The sequence below is a fragment of the Protobothrops mucrosquamatus genome, unplaced genomic scaffold (assembly GCF_001527695.2).
Source record: "Protobothrops mucrosquamatus isolate PMUCROS unplaced genomic scaffold, P.Mucros_1.0 scaffold665, whole genome shotgun sequence".
Classification (NCBI taxonomy): Eukaryota; Metazoa; Chordata; class Lepidosauria; order Squamata; family Viperidae; genus Protobothrops; species Protobothrops mucrosquamatus.
This window is the reverse complement of record NW_015386953.1, coordinates 866709-886208: the sequence shown is the minus strand read 5'-3', so window position 1 is coordinate 886208 and position 19500 is coordinate 866709. Positions and strand designations below refer to the sequence as shown.

The 19500-nt window shown below is 36.1% G+C and overlaps 1 protein-coding gene across 1 annotated transcript in view; it reads left to right on the top strand.

Annotated features, from left to right (window-relative positions):
- The window catches only part of PROX1 (prospero homeobox 1), a 55569-nt gene extending 37492 nt beyond the window's left edge, over nt 1–18077 (top strand). The window contains exon 4 of the mRNA XM_015818024.1: nt 17892–18077. Coding sequence (XP_015673510.1) covers nt 17892–18077 — 186 coding nt within the window. The remainder of the gene's footprint in view (nt 1–17891) is intronic.
- Nucleotides 18078–19500: the final 1423 nt, after the last annotated feature.

The following is a 19500-nucleotide window of genomic DNA, read 5'->3' as shown; positions in this document are numbered from 1 at the left end:
AGGTAATGTCAAATCACAACATAAGCCAGCACATCAGATAAAAGGAGCAAGGAGTTAAAGATTAGGTGATTTTTTTTGAGGCTGAAGCAAAGCTGTGGCTAAAATCAGCCCTGCCACAGGCCTAATGAGCTGATGATAGAGTCTAACTCTCACAGTGACCTGCCAGATTTCACTGTTTGGAAGTGCACAGGTAAAACCTGTTGGGGATACAATTTTTTCTTGAGGCTTCTCTGGGCAAATGAAAATATACTACAACTGATTAAGGACACTCTATTTCTAGTTGTCATGATTAATAGCCATGGATAAAGCTAAATGTTCTTATAGAATGTGAAGCCAACAAAGGCAGATGCCCTTACTAATATTTAATTGTTTGCATCTGCTTCATGCAATGGACTCTTTCAAAATCATAGTATCTCAAGGCAGGAGGACTTTTTCATCAACATGTGAGGACGATAATGGCAGGGCTATTTTAAAAATACAGGTAAACTTGTATTTGATGTATTGATCCTAATGGATTATAGCACCAGTAGAAGCACAAATAATGTCCTGTGGTATGAAATTAGCTTGCCAACAGGTACCAGCAGGGATGTATAACTTAGTGGATGCAGGGGAAAAAGAAGCATTCCAAAAAAACCAGAATTCCATTATTCAGATGAGTTAGGTACAATATAATTCAGGAACAAATATTACAGCATGCTTTCTTCTTTTTTCCCTTGTAAATTATTTCACATTTTTCTCTCTCATGGGAGTAAAAATGTATTAAATTCAGTACATCAAGTGTCACCAAAATAATGATGGTGGGGGTTTACAAATTACAGCAGAAATTGCTGTAAAGCTTAGAGTAATGTTGAATCTGAGTATCAACATAATTTCCCCATTGAAATTAGCATTCTAGAATTATGCTTTGGTTTTTTAAAAAATGGAAGTAAATACTTGTGCTGCAGTATATGCATATTTGGCTCTTGAAGCCTAAACTAGGTTGTGGAGGATTGACATACTCTCTCACAGGATCTTCTCAAAGTAATTTTTAAATTGATAAAGATTCTAATATTCCCCCTTTTTTATGACCTACAGTGTTTTGTTTTATGTAAATGAAATGTAAATTGTTTTAGATCTGTTCTATTTTTATTTGTGTTTGAATATCCTTAAGTAGACTTTATCTTTGCAATTACTAAGACACTGTACAAAGATATGACCCAAACAAAACTTCAACAGAAATGGACATGCAATACAATAAACAGAACGCGTCAATTAGTTAGATGCATGGATGAACAGAAAGATTATAAAAAGATTGCATTTAAATCTTCATAGGGTATTCCATAATGGGAGTGTTTCTTGCTTTGTCACATCATATACACAAGGTAATTTTTTACCTTGACAAGACAAGAACCTTTTTGCATCATCTGCACTCCAGAACTAGGCCAAAGTATTAACTGTGCTAATCGGAACCTCTCCAAGAATATTCAGAAATCCTTCAGATTACAAACATCTCCTAATGCAGATCATCTTAAATTAGTCCACATTTGTAAAAGAGGATGATTAATACCAATAAAAACTCTACTATGTAGTCTCTCTCAGTTTTGAACTACCAGTTTCAAAATTGGATGAAAACAAAAACATGAGAATATCCTCTGACATATAAACATGATGGTGTAAAGCCATTATTGTCTCTCTCTAATACACTTCCAATAAAAGTGTTGAGATCCACTAAGACAGCTCCTATTCCACCCCAAGTCCATATTTGTGTGTGTGTGTGTGTGTGTGTGTGTATGTGTGTGTGTGTGAGAGAGACAGACAGACAGACAGACAGACAGACAGACAGACAGACAGACAGACAGACAGATAGATAGATAGATAGATAGATAGATAGATAGATAGATAGATAGATAGATAGATAGATAGAGAAAGAGAGACAGAGAGACAGAGACAATATCAGGAATAGGTGGTCAAAATAGCAATAGAATTCCAAATCTAAATCAATGATATCATGTTCCAGTATATACTCAGAAAAAGAGTTGAATAAGACACATCTATCATGATCAGTATGTTGACTAGGTGAGAGCTACCTTATTATGAGCTGACATGGCATTTATAAGTAGCATTTCTTGACTGGAAGACAAATTAGCAAAGCAACTCAACTCCAATTGATTTGGAGAAGGAGTAGAAAAGAGATAGTCTTACTGATTTTTTCCTCAACTGGCCAGATGCCCTATCTTCTCCCTGTAATACTATATTGTAATAAGGCTACTCCTTGAAATGGCACATAATAAAAATTATCTTTTATGTTTCATATTCCTAATGCTGTAAATGTTCTAAATCATCTACCTTGATGTACTGTTCTATGTTAAGGGTAATTCCTATTGCAGTACACAAGAAGGAAATTAGCAGCTACCCTCCACAACCTGTTTACCACTTATTGATATGACCTTGTACAATTTAATTCTGCGTTTAAGCAGTTTTCGCAAACCAGAGATCTCTGGTCTCAAATCTTCAGGAGACAGGAACTAGTCTTTCTGGCAAGATAGGCCACTGACTGAATAAAAGTAGAATTTGGAAAGGCTTTGCTATGGTCATGAATAAAAGTGGAATTGGGAAAGGCTTTGCTATTAAAAATAAAGATGCTGCCTTGTTAAAATTATAATTTCTCAAGGCATGGGAGAAAGCCTTGATTGCCAGGGAAAGCATGAGAAGCCTGCCATTCTAGAAATTTTACTTTTATGTAAAATTGCTAAGCAAACCCGTCCTGGCTTAGTCTTATCATATTTAAAGTATGTTTGTCCAGCTTTGTAATAGGAACAAGCAGACTGTTTGAAGGCCACATAGCTTTCAAACCTTGGTTGTGACACGCTAGGCCCATTTTGAAACCATCTTTATCTGGACGAGAAAACTAAAAACTGTTTGACCAACTAGCTCTCTGGCCAGTTTATCTTGTAATATGCCTTTAGCTCACAGAGCTTATTGATTTCCTTAAATTAATGTTTACAGAATGCTGCTGAATTTTACTCAATGGGACATTGTTCTTTTGAAGCTTAGTAAAATAAGAGACAGAATGTTTTTGCTCTTAGTTCTTGTGCTAGGACTGATGAAACATTCTGATTTTTTTTTAAGGCCAGCCTTGAACTATAGCTGTTTCCTACAAGTATGTTTACTCTGGGTACATTAGTAATGTGACACAGCATTAGACTCTAGCATTCTATTTTGTTTAGACATCTCTAGATGCAACAAAGCTATAAGAATTCCAGAAATGAGTATCTATTTCACTTTTAACAAAATATTCAGGGAAAATACAGGCTCACACAATTTAGCATTATGAAAGATAATGTGTAACGTAAATAGTAAAGTTTGGCTTTGCATCTCCTTCTTTCTGTACATGTAAGGAGGTGGTTAACCTTCTATTTTTGAATAAACTACATTTTCTTGTTAAGTCTGTGGTTTATTCTGATACTTAAAAAGCCAAATTCAAAGTCCATAGTTTAATAATCATTTATTCAAGTTCATATTGATTAGAATGAGCCACAGCATCGCACATTTATTTGTGATAACTAGAAATATTAAAAGTAGAAATTTTTAGTCAATTCTACTTACATGAGGAAATTCGGCTTTGCTGGAGCTTATTCTCATAATACTATGTTGTGGTTTCACAGTAAGTTTGAATCATGGTAAGCCCTGTCCTAAAGGAAATTGTCAGCCCCACTAGGTAGATCAGAATAGAAAACACTAAAACTATTCTTTACAGTATTTCTACCACAGAATCTTGCAAGTCTGATGGTGCTTCCCCTCCTGTTCTTCATATATCCCAGCGCAGGGGTGTTAAACTGCTGGCCCGCGGGCCGGATGTGTCATGCTGAAACCGCGCCCACCCCATTGCCAGCAATGGAAACAAAGTCATGATACGTCACGACACATCACATGATGTTGCGAGTTTGACACTCCTGTCCTAGTGAATCAGAGAACAGCCACTTTTAAAAACAATGTTGCTTTTAGGGAATTAAAAAAATATTTCAGCCTTCTTTGCTTATGTAACAGTTCTTGCATATTTCTGTCAAGGTCCCCGATTCTCTAAATAAATGCTATAAAGCACCATAGTTGTTTGTAGAAAATCTTTAGGTTTCCTTGATGTGTCACATCATTTGTCACATGCCCCACAAATGTTCTCGCAGTTTCTTGATAGGTATAAATAATAAACATCAAGACCTGGTTCAGAATTAGTAAACATGACAGTGTAGATCAGAGGAAGAGATTTAAAGAATGTGTGCTTGGTTTATTGTAAATTATAGTTTCTAGTTTCATCTGCTGGGAGGCTTGTCACAAGTCCCTAGTCAAAAGACAGGCTTGAGGTTGAAAAGGATCTTGGTAGACTTGAAAAATGGGCCTTTTCCATTAAAATGAAGTTTAATGATGAGAAATGTAGGCTTCTACACTTAGGTTGGAAAAAAACAGGTAGATAGTACTGACTCCTTGGTTGTATTTGTGAGAGGAACCTGGGTATCCTGGTATATCACAGATTAAGCATTAGGTGTGCTGCTACTGTCAAAAGAACCAATATAATCTTGAACTACAGCCATAGCATTTGAGATCACAGGAAGTTATACTTCCATTCATTCCATTGGACAAACTGTCCTTTGCAATATTGTATCCAGGATAAGAAAGATGCTGATGAACTGGAAAGATTGCAGAGAAGAGTAACAAAAATGGTGAGGGACTTGGTGGTCAAATCCTCTGGTTAAAAGAACAATACAAAGTGAAGGGAAGATTTGATAGTACTCGAACTACTGCCATGGGGAAAAGGGTGCAGATTTTTTTTCTCCATAGTGCCCAAAGGCCTAAAGATCAAAAGATGGAAGATCTTACAAAGAAATATTCAAACTTTAAGTAAAGAATAAATCTCAAGCAGTGAAACAGCCTGATTCCTGGAGTCATGGGTGATACACTGTCAGGCAAGAACAGCAAGACCCACATGCGCACAGATCAAACTATTATGTTCTGCTTATAATACAGGAATTTCCACAGTATGGCAGCCTACTCCTTGGAAAATTAGATAAGACTCCAAGGATTTAAGAGGAGTCAGCCCTAGCTCTTTTGCAATTGCATAGTGACTCCAGGCTAGCTCCATGCACAATCTTCCATGCCAGGCCGCGTGCTTCCCAATATACACCATTGAAGGTTTTCAAACAAAGTTTGGATTGTGATTTATCTGGGATGCTTTTAGGATTCTTGCCTGAGAAGGGGCTTGGACTCGAAGACCTCCAAGTCATCATGGTCAACATATACTCCCTGCAAATAAGATCCTTTTGGATCTTTTCTCCCTTTGATATTTTCATATTGGAATCAAACTGCTGAAGTAATGTAATCCTGTCAATTTGTCCTTTGATTCACTTCCTGGTGGACATACCTGGTTGCCCTATTTCAATAAGGAGAATGAATTACAATTTACATTTGCAGAAAAAGAAAACCAAAGTGGCTGTGAAAGGACGATTTAGGAAACTGTGGATATAGTTTTTTAGTTAGAGCTGTTCTCCCATTACTCACATATAGGACAATATATTAGAGGAAACCTGATATTATTTAAACTATCTCATTGAAATTAATATAGTTTTTAAGTTCTTAACAATTGTATTAATTTAGTCAAAAGTAATTGAACTGCCTTTCTGAGAGATAGCCAAAATAAAGCTCATCAAGTCCCTGTTTAGGTTGCATTCTGTCTCTACTTCTTTTCCAGTTGTGTTTATATAGGTAAATAAATATTTCTCCAATTCTCAGTAATCATGTTCCATACCCTTTTAAAATAGAAAACTTTTACTTTTTATTTTAAGAAATAGATTTCACTTTGAATAAATATTTTTTGAATGTTTCCTTAATAGTGAATGGATCAATGAAGGTTAGGATGATAAAGCAATTAAACTATGTTGTGTAAATTGCATGAGTGCCTTAAATGAAGTTTGCTCAATTTTATATTTGCAGCAATGTTGCAAGGTAATGTTATTAGACTGAGGGATATATCATACATCCATATTCAGGCTCATCAAGTCCATACCAAGAACATCTTTGTTCAAATCTACTGCGGGAAAATGTAGCATCCCCAAGCTTCATAACTTCTCAGTGTATTGTTAGCTAGGTATTATAGAATTTAAAACCTGGCTTATACTAGGCTGATGAAAACTGAAGTCTAGATTTTCTGGGTCAAAAATATTGTGCTCATAACCACTCCAAATTTCAATTATAACAAATTTCAATTCATTCCTTTTAAACAAATCATTTCCCAGTCTCACTTAAGAATGCTAAATAAATACCCATGAATTTGTGAATGGGGGGAACTAAAATTTCATAAAGTTTCATAAATGTCATCATTATGGGGTTTTTTTCAGTGCCTGGGGTCTGAAAATGTTGCTGATTCCTAGTTTAATAAAAGGCCAGGAATATAATGAAATGATCTGACCATGTTCTTTTTGCATAGCATTCTAGCTGGCAATACCATAGGTCTCCAGGCATCTGCCCTGCAGTATGACATTTTACACTAGAAATATTAAGATTTGGACCTGCAGGGTTCTGCATGCACAGCAGGGACTCTATTGCTCAGCTGAAACTGCTATGTGGCTTTCTCTTCCATCAATACGAGTGGTAAATTCTGTGCAGCCTCTCTATAAGATTCATTATGCAAGAAGATTTGAGAACTCAACTTATGGATTGAGTTGCATTTTTTGCATTATCTTCTATATACAACCTCAAAAGAATTATGCTGATTCACAATATATGTTTGCAAGACATCATTAAAGGACTGTGAATGAACATAGCAAATAAAAGTAGATGAATGTTTTTAAAAGGTTATTGTGTACAAATGGGAATTTGACTGAATTTTGAGAAAGCAAAAATGAATTTGAAAGGGAAAAAATGGATCCGATTCATTCATTATGAAAACTGAGGTCCAAATTTAATCATCTCATTTTCTTACATTGCAGAGACTGGATGGAATTCCCTTTTGAAGTTGTATATTTCTTGAACAGTTTCATACTGTTCTTTTGGCAGGTTTCATTTTTTTATAACTTGCTAGATTGATGGCTGCAAAGCTGGACACATATTAATAGGTCCTTTTAGAATAACTTCTTCCAAGAAGATCCTTCTCTGCACTGTGAATGAGAAATTTGCTCTAATTTGGAAAAATCCAGAAGGCTTCCTTGAAACTCCTGTAAATAGGAGTTTCTTTTAAATAAGAATGAGTTGGCATTCAGTCTTCTGAAAGTCAGAGAGTTCTGTTGGGTAATGAAGAAATCATCACATAATTGAAGTTCAAGCATTTTAGTTCATGTCTTCCTGTCATTCAGATTTTATGGTGGCTGCACATCCATTCAGGAAAGACCATCCATGGTTTTTCACTTCACTGTTTAGAAAGAAAAATAACAAAAACAACAACAAAATGTAACTTTTACATTTAATCAGTGCACAAACTGATTAAATCAGAAAGGTTGATTTTAAGATGACTTAATTCTTCAGCCCAAATCAATTTAAATCAGGACATTTTGACTTAGCAGGTGGTTACTCAAGACTGTTGGGATACTCTGCTGTGCTGTTTCCCTGGGAGTTTATATGCTAAGTTTATATGCTTTTTTTACTTCAGTTGTTTATTTATTTACAGATATTTACAGACAAAGTATAACCATGTCTGATATCCTCAGTAGAGCAAAAACAGGTCTCATTTCATCTTGCCCCTTTACCTAAGAGATGATGTGAGGAGTTACTGAAACTGCCAAGTTTATCTGTTTTAAGTCCACTTTATCTGTAGTGCAAGTCCCCCAGCTTGTGTCACTTGTGTCAGGAGATAGATCTCTCCTTAATCAATATTTACTTAACAAACAGCAAGGGATAGGAGAGTTTGTTTAGAAGAATCATGTGCACATAAGGGTGAATGAATGCTCGGTAAAGTACTGTGCCTGTTTGTCACTGTTTCTTTTTCTCTCTCTTCTTTTCAGCAGTCAGACTTCAATTTTTGTTTCTTGCCATGTGGTCATGTTAAGGAACTGTGATCATGTTCAGAAACGGTTTAATAACTCTCTCTAGTGAAGAAGCTGTGCATAATACTTCCATTAGTATAATGGCTAAAAGACTGGATTGTGAATCTGAAGGTTTACATTTTAAACATCTCCTCTGTTATAAACTGTCTGGCAGACTAAGTAATCCATTCTTTCTCCATTTTATTCTCCCAGCTGTAGTATAGAGAAATGGAGTATCAGTTATAATTATGTGGCAGAACAGCAGCAACAAACACAGCAAAGGGTCTTGTGGCACCTAAAGGACTAACAAATGTATGATTACGTGTGCTTTTGTAGATAAAAGTCTGCTTCCTCATATTCAGTATTCCTTACATACGATGAACAGAACTGTTACACACAAATAGCCTATATGGTAATAAATGTTATTATACTTGTGAAATATTTTGGAAACGATTAAATCAAATTGCTAATATTAATATTGATAGATGCTGCAAACATGTCTTTTCAGCTTTTGCCCTTTAGAAAAAATATTCTTCTCTTTGGAGGACTCCTGGCAATAACTCTTCAAGGTCTCTTCCAAAAGATCTTCAGGCTTAGATCTGTTACCATGGGAAAGGATTTCCATAGTTGTGGGGCAGGCTTATCTCTTTATGTATTCTTGCAGATCCAGCATGGCACCTGGCAGCATTATTTTTGAACAAATACATTTTATGTGTACAAAATGTGTTTAAAACACTTCAGCCTAATTGCACTTCATGCTGACTATTTTAAAATCCACTTCTTCTAAAACTATTCTCCATTGCACTTATATTTAATTTTGAGAAATTCTACCTCTTGGTTTACAAACTAAGATAAGTCTTCTCTATCTCTTTTTTTACCCCATTAAACTCATCAATGCATGTTGTTTCTGAAGGGACATTTTATGTACTAAAATGTTATCCTGAGCTGTCATTCTCCCTGACTTTTTCCCCTCTTTGAATCCAACCAGCTAGGCTAAAAAGTAGATAGAAAAGAGCTCTTTATCTTCTTCTCTAGAACAATTGAACTGGCCACATACAATTAGCTTTAAGGCATCTGAGCCTAGTTGTGTGTGCTTTTTTATTTTGTGAATCAGAGTTGTAAAAGCCATCTGAAATATTCATGCAGAATTGTCTGAGAAGCAGTTTCTGTTTTATTTACTGCACACTAGAACAGCCACAGTGGATTAGTTTGACAATACCCGTAACAAAAGCACAACAGCTGATGCGTGTGATGTTAGGAGGTGACAAAACAGTTAAAGTATGCTGCTGGCTACAGGCAAGCAGTCAGCAGATGCAGACAAAAGGGTTTGTGACAAGAATAACTCTCTCTCCAAGGCGAGCAGTCAAGAGTATCCAAAATACCAATACCCTTTTCTCCTTGACATTGTCTTCTTACACTCAGCATTTTATTGCCCTTTTATAGTAAAGAAACACAAACAAAACCAAAGTGCAATTCCCAAGGAGATCTGTTTTGACATAAAGGGGGTCTTCCTTTCACCCTTATTTTCCCTCCCCTCTGACTTTAAGGTGATTCAGTCTAGAGGCAAACCTGGCATAGGGGGCATCTCAGGTGCTGCCTCTTTTGCACATGGGCCTCTGGGATTAAGAGGAGCAGTGCAAGGACGTTTTCTTCACTATTCCTATCCCTTTTGGTTGAGATTGTACAAAGGTAGCTCATAAGTGATTGCGTTCAGGGGAGAGAGAAAGAGAGAGAGGGTGCGTGTGTTTTAAAACCAGCTTGCCTGTTAAAAATTAACGAAGGCAAAAAAACATCCTTTAAACAGAGCAGGTTGCTTCTTTTTTCACCTTAAAGTAATGAAATCAATTTCTGCCACTAATAAAGAACAATAGAATTAGGTAAGACACATGGGTGTCTAAAAATAGCAAGAACATCAGTTCTGCCACACACACACACACACACACACACCAGGCAGGGAAAAGAAAAGCTTTGGTCAAAAAGTTTTAAGGGACTGATAAATGTTTTTTTCTACAAACTAATATTTCTTTCAAAAATGGGCCAGGGTCTGCAAAAGGAGAGAAGGTAGGATATGTAAGAAGGAAGAAAGGAAAGTGGGGGCAAGGCTGCCTTCTCACTAACCTTTGTAACTCTCCTTCTATTCTCTCTGACATTCATTCAGCTGCCAAGTGTGTTTGGCAAAAGCCGCAGCCAGCCAGCACACTTCCAGTGACCGCTAACCTTGGTATGTCCTGACACTTATGATGAGTATCTGCAGGACACAGAAGGCAGGCAGGCTGCTATGTCAGGCTTTTATTATGTACTGCAGAGGCTGGGGACAGTCAGTTTAATAAAACAAATCATCCTTGAAGGTAAAGCAACTGGGAGGAGAAGGGAGGGGGACTGGGGGGAGAAGAGGGGAGGGAAAGTCTTTGCTGCTCGGGCAAAAATAAAAATAAAGAAATAAACCTCCCAAGAAAAGACAGGGACAAAAGTGGGGACTGAAGGACTGCCAATAAAGCATCCCATTTGAAGCTCTGGCATCAGTACAATTCTATCTAATAGACAAACACTTTTTCTGTTGGCAGATTAAAGTTTAGCAGCTTAATCCTATATGCATCTACTCAAATTGAAGTTCCATCAAGTTCAGTGGCCATTATTTCTGATAAAATATTGAAGGCCTACTGGTGAACAAATCTAAGTCCTGTTGATAGAACTGTAGGATTTTTGTGCTAACCTTCCTTCCTTCCTTCCTTCCTTCCTTCCTTCCTTCCTTCCTTCCTTCCTTCCTTCCTTCCTTCCTTCCTCAAAATTTTATGGTCTTTGGCTTTAAAGGTTCCATGTTTAATAAATGAAATACTGCTGTAGCTGTTATTACACTAATAGTAGTATAGTAGTAGTAGCAGAAGACTGCCCAGGGACTGTCTGAGAATAAGATAGGGAATCTCTAAATTTGATAAATAAAGTATCTTATAATGTTCATAAAGACAATTTTATTAATGTTTTCATGATTTCAGTTTATTTACTTTATTTACCTAAATAGTTGTGCATTATGATAGGTTGTGTTTGTGAACTTTATGACATAATATTAGAGCATTCTGTAATGCTATACAAAAAAATGATTACTTCAAGGAGACCTTTATCTGCTTGCAACATTTCTTTGACATCAGCTAATGAATTTGTAATCAAAGTTTATTTCTGAATTATTTATGCATGATTCATAATCAGATTGTATATATCATCTTAGCTGGATACTAAGCCTGATTGTATACAAGGATGTTTGCTCATGCACATGAAGCAACAGTTTTTCCATTATTAGTCTGCATTTCTGTCAAAACCATGCCTTAGTTTGTTCATAAAATGTGGTGAGCATGCAATATTATGATTATATTATATTAACTTTCTAAAGTTAAAACCAAGTGAACATTTTCCCACCAATCTCTATCCTTCTTCCTGGCAGGAAGGTTCATATATTAAAGGAGACTTGAAGGATAAGCAGTTGCTTAATCTGTGACTGCTATGGAAGCCATAGGAGCAAGCACCATATTTATCAGCGGACACCAGAAAAGTTGTTCTTTCTTTGTTTTACTGTGATTACCTCCCCCCCATAGGAAATCATTCTAATCATACTTTCATATGCACTTCTGTTTCTCTTCCATGTCTGCACATGAATCCATTTTTTCCAGGCTATTCGAGTTTACAAGGAACATTGTCTTCCCCCTTTCTGAGAGAAGATTGTGTGTCTGAAGCCCACCACCTCATTCCTCTTCTCAGCATTGTCTTTCTTCCCAATGAATGTCAAGTATTATTATTTGATTGACTGTAGCCACCTGATGCTAGGAAAATGTTCTGGGTTCATAGTAGGGATTGTTGTTGAGTCTATAAAAAGAAATCTGGTCGGGGCTCTTATTTGTCACTGAGGCATTGTTTTTGCAGATGTTTCTGCTGGAGAGATGTTCAATCTAATAGGTGTAAAGATGTACTTAGTAGGTCATTCTTACTTAGGATCAGGGAAAAGCTGCCCCCAGACACACACAATTAGCACAGCTGACTGGTTATTTGCTCACTAGGAAAAAAAAAGATCATCTAACTCTCTAATCACTCATCCATTTAAACAATTAGATGTTTTGCCTCAGAATGTGCATTCTCTTAAGAAATTATGATGTGCACCTTATAAAATGGGAAGGGGAGTCAGTCTGCTAGATTAAGCATTGAACAGTGCTAAATTTGTAAAAGAAAAGTGACAGTCATTACGTCTCTTGACTTAGAAATCTTTCCACGCTATCCAATCCTTTGGTTTGCGGTGAAAGAAAAGGGTTTTTCAGAGGTTTAAATGCCTTTGACAACAAGCAAACAAAAGTATGTACAGTATGAAGAAAAAAAACAGGACTCAGGGCAATGGTGAAGCTTATAAACTAAACCTGGCTAATATGTTAATATGAAATACAAAGGAATAAGTCAGGCTCCATGACAGGAACATGCTGGTTGGATATTTAATAAATTAAAAAAAAAATAGCCTGGAGCAGGAAAAACTGGAAACCTTTGCAACCCCCAAAGGCAACATTACATGTGGTCACTTTTGGCTACACATGAGGTACAAAAAAAGCATTCAGTATAGGTCAGTGACGGCAAACCTATGACACACATGTAAGGTGTCATGCCATGACATTTTGGGTGACAACATTTAACAATAAGCATTTTCAAAAGCATGCCTGTTCTTGTGCAATTTTCTGAGGCTGTGGCCACTGGATGAAAATGGGGTGTACTCTTGTGCAACCTCCAGAGCATCTGAAAATCACACAAGAACAGGGACATGCTTTCGCATGGTTTTCAGACCATGGAAGATCATTCTCTAAAGCTACTACAAAACCAAAGACCTTGTGCAAGCCGGAGCAGCCTTGGGTAGCCCTTGGGGACCTGTCAAAAGAAAGAGAACACTGCCTAAAGTTAAGCAGTGCAGCAGATCCTGAGGATAACTGGGCCACAGGGCGATCATACTGTTTCCCGAGGCTCAGGTGCCTGGGGGAATATGAGGTGGTTTTTTGAGTGATAAGTGGTGGCACTAAGGCTGAAATGGAGGCCCAGGTTTAGTGCTGCCACCGAGTGCTGTTGTTCAAGAAGTGGTGAGAGATAGAGAGTTGTTTCTCTTTTGTTCAGTTTGAGAGGGATGGGACACACCATCAGAGTCAGGTTAAGCATTTTCTGAATTCTGAAAAGGTTTCTCAGTAAATCTCTTCAGCGTATTACTTTTGAAGGTTGAACCTACTTATCAGAATACAAGATTGCATTATCTTTTTCTCTTTAACTGTATCAGTTCTTTTTAACTATATCAGTATAAAATATTGCGCTCTTTTTCTTCTAATCCCAGGACTCAAGAACATATCCACATGTACAAAGATACATACTTTCACAACCATCACTTCTTAGAAGTGGTTCCATTGCTTGTGCTTTGAAGAACTGAAATACTGAAAACCACTGCATTTGAAACAATTTTGAATTTTCTAGTTGTGGGCCATTCTTTTGGAGATGACATAACATGGCCATGCTGTGGTACTATCACAGATTTGCAATATTCCTTTATGAAACTTTCTAAGATCTTTCTCTTAGAGAGAGTATTGTCAGTTTATAGAGGTTTGTAACACAAGCATTATAAGCACCACATACACTTTTTGAAGACATGCATTACAGGTAGTCCTCATTTAATGGCCACTCATTCAGGGACCATTCAGAGTTATGAAATTTCAAGAGACTTATGACCAGTCCTCATAGTTCTGGCATTGCTGCATCCTCACAGTCACATAATCATGACTAGGAACCAGCTCATAATTATGATGGTTGCAGTTTTCTGCAGACATATAATCATCATTTGCAACTTTCACAGCTGGTTTCCAACAAGCAAAGTTAATGGGGAACCTGGCCAGGAGGTCACAAATAGTGACCATGTGATGTCTTTATTTAACGACCTGCAGTAATTCACTTAACAACAACTAGGACTGCTACAACTGCTGTTGCAAGTTGGCATGGTCATGTGATCCCTCAGTTTATAACTGCATTGTTAAAGCGATGGAGTTGCCAGTCTCAATTACTGTCATTAAGCAAGGGTTACTTATTACTTACCTGTAAGAGACACTTAAACTCCTCCTGACTTTATGTAACTAAACTAAATAAATCAGTGTGATATCCAGATTTGGCTACTGTTTATTCTAATTATAGATAATCTATTGTATAAAGTTAAATTTGATTTAGATTCCTAAGGAATTCTATTATTTTTTTCTCTGTTCTAGTGCTTATTCTAGTAGACACTGTGCCTGTAAACAACACCAAAAATATAATATTTTTACATTTAGAAGAATATTTGTTTAAATATACATTATATTTCTAAGTGTTTTAATGTCTTCTTTCTGTATCATCCTTATTATCAAATATTTTATCAGTTTGTTGTTGTTTTGTGTGTGTGTGTGTGTGTGTGTGTGTGTGTGTGTGTGTGTGTGCATGTGTGTATGTGTGTGTAGGCTCATTGGTTAACATTAGGCCAGTCAGTTTTTCACAGGATTGTAGAAACTGTTGAATTGTGGAACTGATTACACAGGTTACTATCGTGTCTTTTAGTTGATAGTTACATGTTCAGAATGTTCCTTCAATTCTGATTTCATAAGCAAAGTCTAAAAATGTTTAATCACACTCTGATTTTAAATTTAGAAGAATATTGAATTATCCTTAAGCAATTACATAGTCAGTGATGTAATATTGGCATTTGTTTATTTATTAAACTTATATGCTGCCCATTTCGCCAAAGGCGATTTTAGGTGGTTTACAGTCATGAATATAAGATTAATGATTTTAATTTAAAGTCAAGTTGAGTAAGAAAAGGCAGTAAATCTCTGGTGTTGTGGAAGAATGGAACTATAACATATTGTGAAATTTCACAAAGTTTACATTTTATATACTGTACATGGGATTAGGATAATTAAGAATTTGCCTTTATATTCCTACCTTCCGTAGACAACTGTTTGGAATAATCTCTATTTCCCTGTTAGCTGGAATGCTCAGAACTGTACTCCAAAATGTTTGGAGAAATATCAGACTGGAAAGCTGACCTCTTTTCTATTCCTTGGTACAAAAAATAGCACAATTTTTTTGGGCAAATTTGTTTCCCTCACACCTGCTTGACTCTGGTTTTCCAGCAATTCATTTAAAGGCCCACAGCTAGAGATATAGAGAATTCACTCATGTTTTCTTCCTTTATAATTCCATTTTTACCATATTTTCCAAGAGTCCTATTTATGCTTCTGAATAATTGCTTTCTTCTGCCAAAGTGGTATTTGAAGTAAATCAAGAAATAAAATTGTTACCACTTAAACCACAATCTTGATATCTCCAGAAAGTAGATGGTCCTAGTCTAGATAAATAAGATCAAAAAGCAGCTTCATATTTTATAGGAAATTATCTTGCCTTTTTAATAGCACCCATAAAACAACTCTTGATATTTGTCTGCCTTCCTCCTTACCTGTGTCACAGTTATGAAAGACGAGATATATAAAAACAAAATTTAGCAAATGCCTCTCACCTTCCCCAAGTTTTCAGCTGCACCTCTACTGTATGCAACATTTAATGGTAACATGTGCTGTCAATGTTTAGGAAAGAATTTCTATAATTCTAGCAATTAGAAGCATCATATATCATTAGATTTTGTATTTATATAATTAAAATGAAACAAATGGGTGGACTGCTTAAAAGGGTTTTTTTTTCCAGTGACAACAAAGTATGTCTTGACTACATCCCTTTTCTAACTGTTTTTACTGTTTCTTTTGCATTGTAAATCAAAAAAGGTTTTTTGCAAAATGTGCCTGGTGTTTGGGTACAAATTCCACCTTTGAGTGTATTCAAGCAACCTCTATGGACTTCAGTAGCTGCTGATCACATGTCTGCCTCATGGCAAAAATTTTATTTGTGAATTGCTTGTATTTGATCTGCTACAGTGGTAACAAAGCTTTCAGTGCATTTCAAGCTTTCCATGTAGGATCCAATATATTTGGGCCAACATCTTGGCAACAATAGGGCATAAGGATTCATTAGCCAAATGTGGAATTGCAGACAATGTGGGGGAGAAAAAGATCAAATTTTTCATGGATCTTTCTGGAAATCTATTGATGCATATAAATAAAAGAAAACTTCTAGTATTATATTTTTTTTTAAATGATATAACAAAGGAGTAGACTTTTAATTCAGTCCTACCACACATTTTCTTTCCTTTGTATTATTTCAAGGTGTTTTTTTTCCTTCCAGGTGTGTTTTTGACCTTTAAAAAATTATCCCATAAACAGGAGTATATGAAGAAATCCTACATGCAGAATTGTTTCTGGAGATTATATTTTAATTGATTGTTCTTTTTCCTTTTTTAATAAAAAAAGTATGTCAATTTGTAATTTCATATACTCAAATATGTTTTATGGCTACTACTGTTTGAGGCAATTGCCTTCTTCTTTACAAAGAATCTGTGAAGATTACTGATTTGTTTTTGTTTTGGTATTAGCTGATGAGCTGCCTCAGGTAGCACTTGTGTTGAATTCAAGTCCACACTTTGAGCAAACATATCAAAATGTTTTATGTGGGTCAAGCTGTCAAGCTGTCTCATTAATATTGTCCTTTTTTCTGGCAACAACTTTCCAGAATCTCGGAATCTTCATGAAAATGCCAGAAGTTAAATTCGTTCCCCTTTTCGTGCAAAATATGAGTTCGGTTAAAGAATCAATTACTTTTCCTTCTATCCAACATTAACACTCAGCTGCATCTTAATATGAGGAATTCTTGTAAAAAGATGTTGAGAAATGGGTTTAGAAGCTACTCAGCCTAAGCAGATGAAAGACATTTGCTTTCGGAGTTACACTGCCAGTGATTACTCACAGACTTGTGAATTACTGATGCAGCCATCAATCTACACTCACTACATGCTTTTTAAAATGGAAAGGTAGCAATAAGATAATGAATGACTCAAGGTTGCTTGTCTTCTTGGAACAAGTTCCTTTTCTCCAAAGGATAGTGATGAAATGTTATGAAAACAAAACATTCTTAATCACTTATTTTCAAAATATCAAATACACACACAAACTCACACACATATATATTTGATATTTTGAATATGTATATTTTAATGGATATACAGCTGTAATGAGGAATCTGGGAGTCTCTGGGTATTACTATAGTACAGTTCTGATATCAGTCACGTTGTCCATGCCAGTTGGGGCTGCTGAGAGTTGTGAATGAAGACATTTTAAATGGCTGTATCTTGTCTATTCCTGGCTTATGGTCATCACATGTACAGAGTTCTATGCTGCATAATAAATTTTTAATAAATCATTATGTCTGAAAGAGGACTATTTATGGAATCACCATAAATTTGGTAGCTTCTTAATCAAGCTGTTGAGGGTAAAGGCTTTATTGGATTCTCTCAGAAAGAATGCATAGTTGCCCTGTTCTTTTGCTGATTCTTAGCATTAGCTGTACCAAAGGAACACACAGAAACAAAGAGCAGAAGGTGCTTTCAGCACATGCTTCATGCTCTTAGAGAAAATAATGAATTTATATATGAGCATTATATCCTGCAGACCTCAAGGCAATCGCCTTTCCCCCTCATTCCCTCCTTTGTTAATTATATCTTATAAAAACAGCACCCTCTAAACCCAGATGTTCATATTCTAATACTAACATTCTGTAGTTCATCTTTACAAAGCTAGCTAACACATGTTTTAAAAGTTATTGTACTATATATAACAGCCTTGCCTAAGAGAATAGAGTCCTGCTACATTTAGAAAATGCAGGTGCTATGTAAGCTCCCTTTTGAAAGCAAGGACTTAGCTCAGTTTCCTTTGAAGATCCAGAGACTTGAAACTGAAAACTTTTATTAATGCCATTGTCTCCTTGTATCAGCAGGTTCCAGAGAGATTCCTGGAAGTGGCTCAGATCACATTACGAGAGTTTTTCAATGCCATTATCGCAGGCAAAGATGTTGATCCTTCCTGGAAGAAGGCCATATACAAGGTCATCTGTAAACTGGACAGTGAAGTTCCTGAGATTTTCAAATCCCCAAACTGCCTCCAAGAGCTTCTTCATGAGTAGAGATTTTCCACCGCTATTTATGAATGTATTAAAAAAAAGTAGCAGACTCTCCCTTTTTTATGCCCAGGCTATGTGTGAATGTGTGCGTATGTGTTTCTATATTAATTTCATATATGAAATCAGATCAGAAACCCTTGTGATTTCTTATAGGTTTAGGTCAGTAATAAGTGTATAATTATTTTAACTCCAGCTTTTGTTTTATTTTTGCCCGTGACTTTTAACATTTTGGGAAAAAACAGTATTGGGGCATTTTCTTTCTCTCCTGGTCCCTTTTCTTATCCCTTGAGAAGAAGAATGTTTTGAAGTGTGTACAAGCCTATCTATCTATCTATCTATCTATCTATCTATCTATCTATCTATCTATCTATCTATCTATCTATCTATCATCTATCTTATTATATATTGCTCATTACCTGGTTGGTTTTTTTCTCCAGATGTCATGGTAAAATCCTACAGAAGGTGATAGCCCTTCATTTGTATTAAAAGCTCTTAATCCTATGGGGGATTTTCACAGCTAAGGTTTCTAAATTTTTAGTTCAACTGCTAATGAAGGAAGCGCACTTTTTGTGTAACTCCATAGAAGATATATAAATCCTCTTTTCCTTGCTCAACTGAGAGCAAAAGACATCTCTTCTAAGCTTTATGACTTTCCTTTTATGAGAACAATATATGCCCTCATTTTGGCATCTTTTATTCTACTATAAACATGTGTTCAAGCTTCTTGAGCCCTACTGTCAGGTTTTTGGGAGAGTTATCTATTTACTATTTCTATTTCTAGGAAGTTTGGGAAACAACAGTAGTGGCAAGTTCTCTCAGAAGTCACCACAGAGTTGAAAGTATGCTCTGTTCTGTTCTGTTCCATGTTGGGCTCACCACATGTTAAAGGTGCTGGATCCAAAATAAAATAGACTGGAGATGGAACTGGATGAACCCAAAATTCCAGAGCTGGAATGCCCTCATTTTTTGATGTTTGCCTCAGCTGTATTTATCTAGCTATGTTTCCCTTTCTTCTTTCAAGCAAGGCAATACTGTGCAAAGCAAATGAAGGCAAGATAATTTGTAGTTTGGCTAATACAATTCCGTGATATGGTCAGCTCCTCAAAACAATTGCATGTCACTTTCCATAAAGTAAAAAAAGAGTTGCTGTATGGTATTTGGTCATAGTGGAGCATTTTAAATTATTGTGTTGATTATAGGAAAATATTTCCTATTGAAACCCATGGAATCCAAAAGGGGCAATCCCATGCACATGCATTTGGGGACTAAGTCCAGAAGTGATTTCTAACCAGATGTTTATAGGATGACTATGATGAATTATGAATGTTTTATTTTCACTGAATTGTGCCCTTTTACTTCATCACATTGAACAGCTGGGCCTGGGCCATCTTCTAAATAGCATTTGATACAAATGTATTCTTCCCCT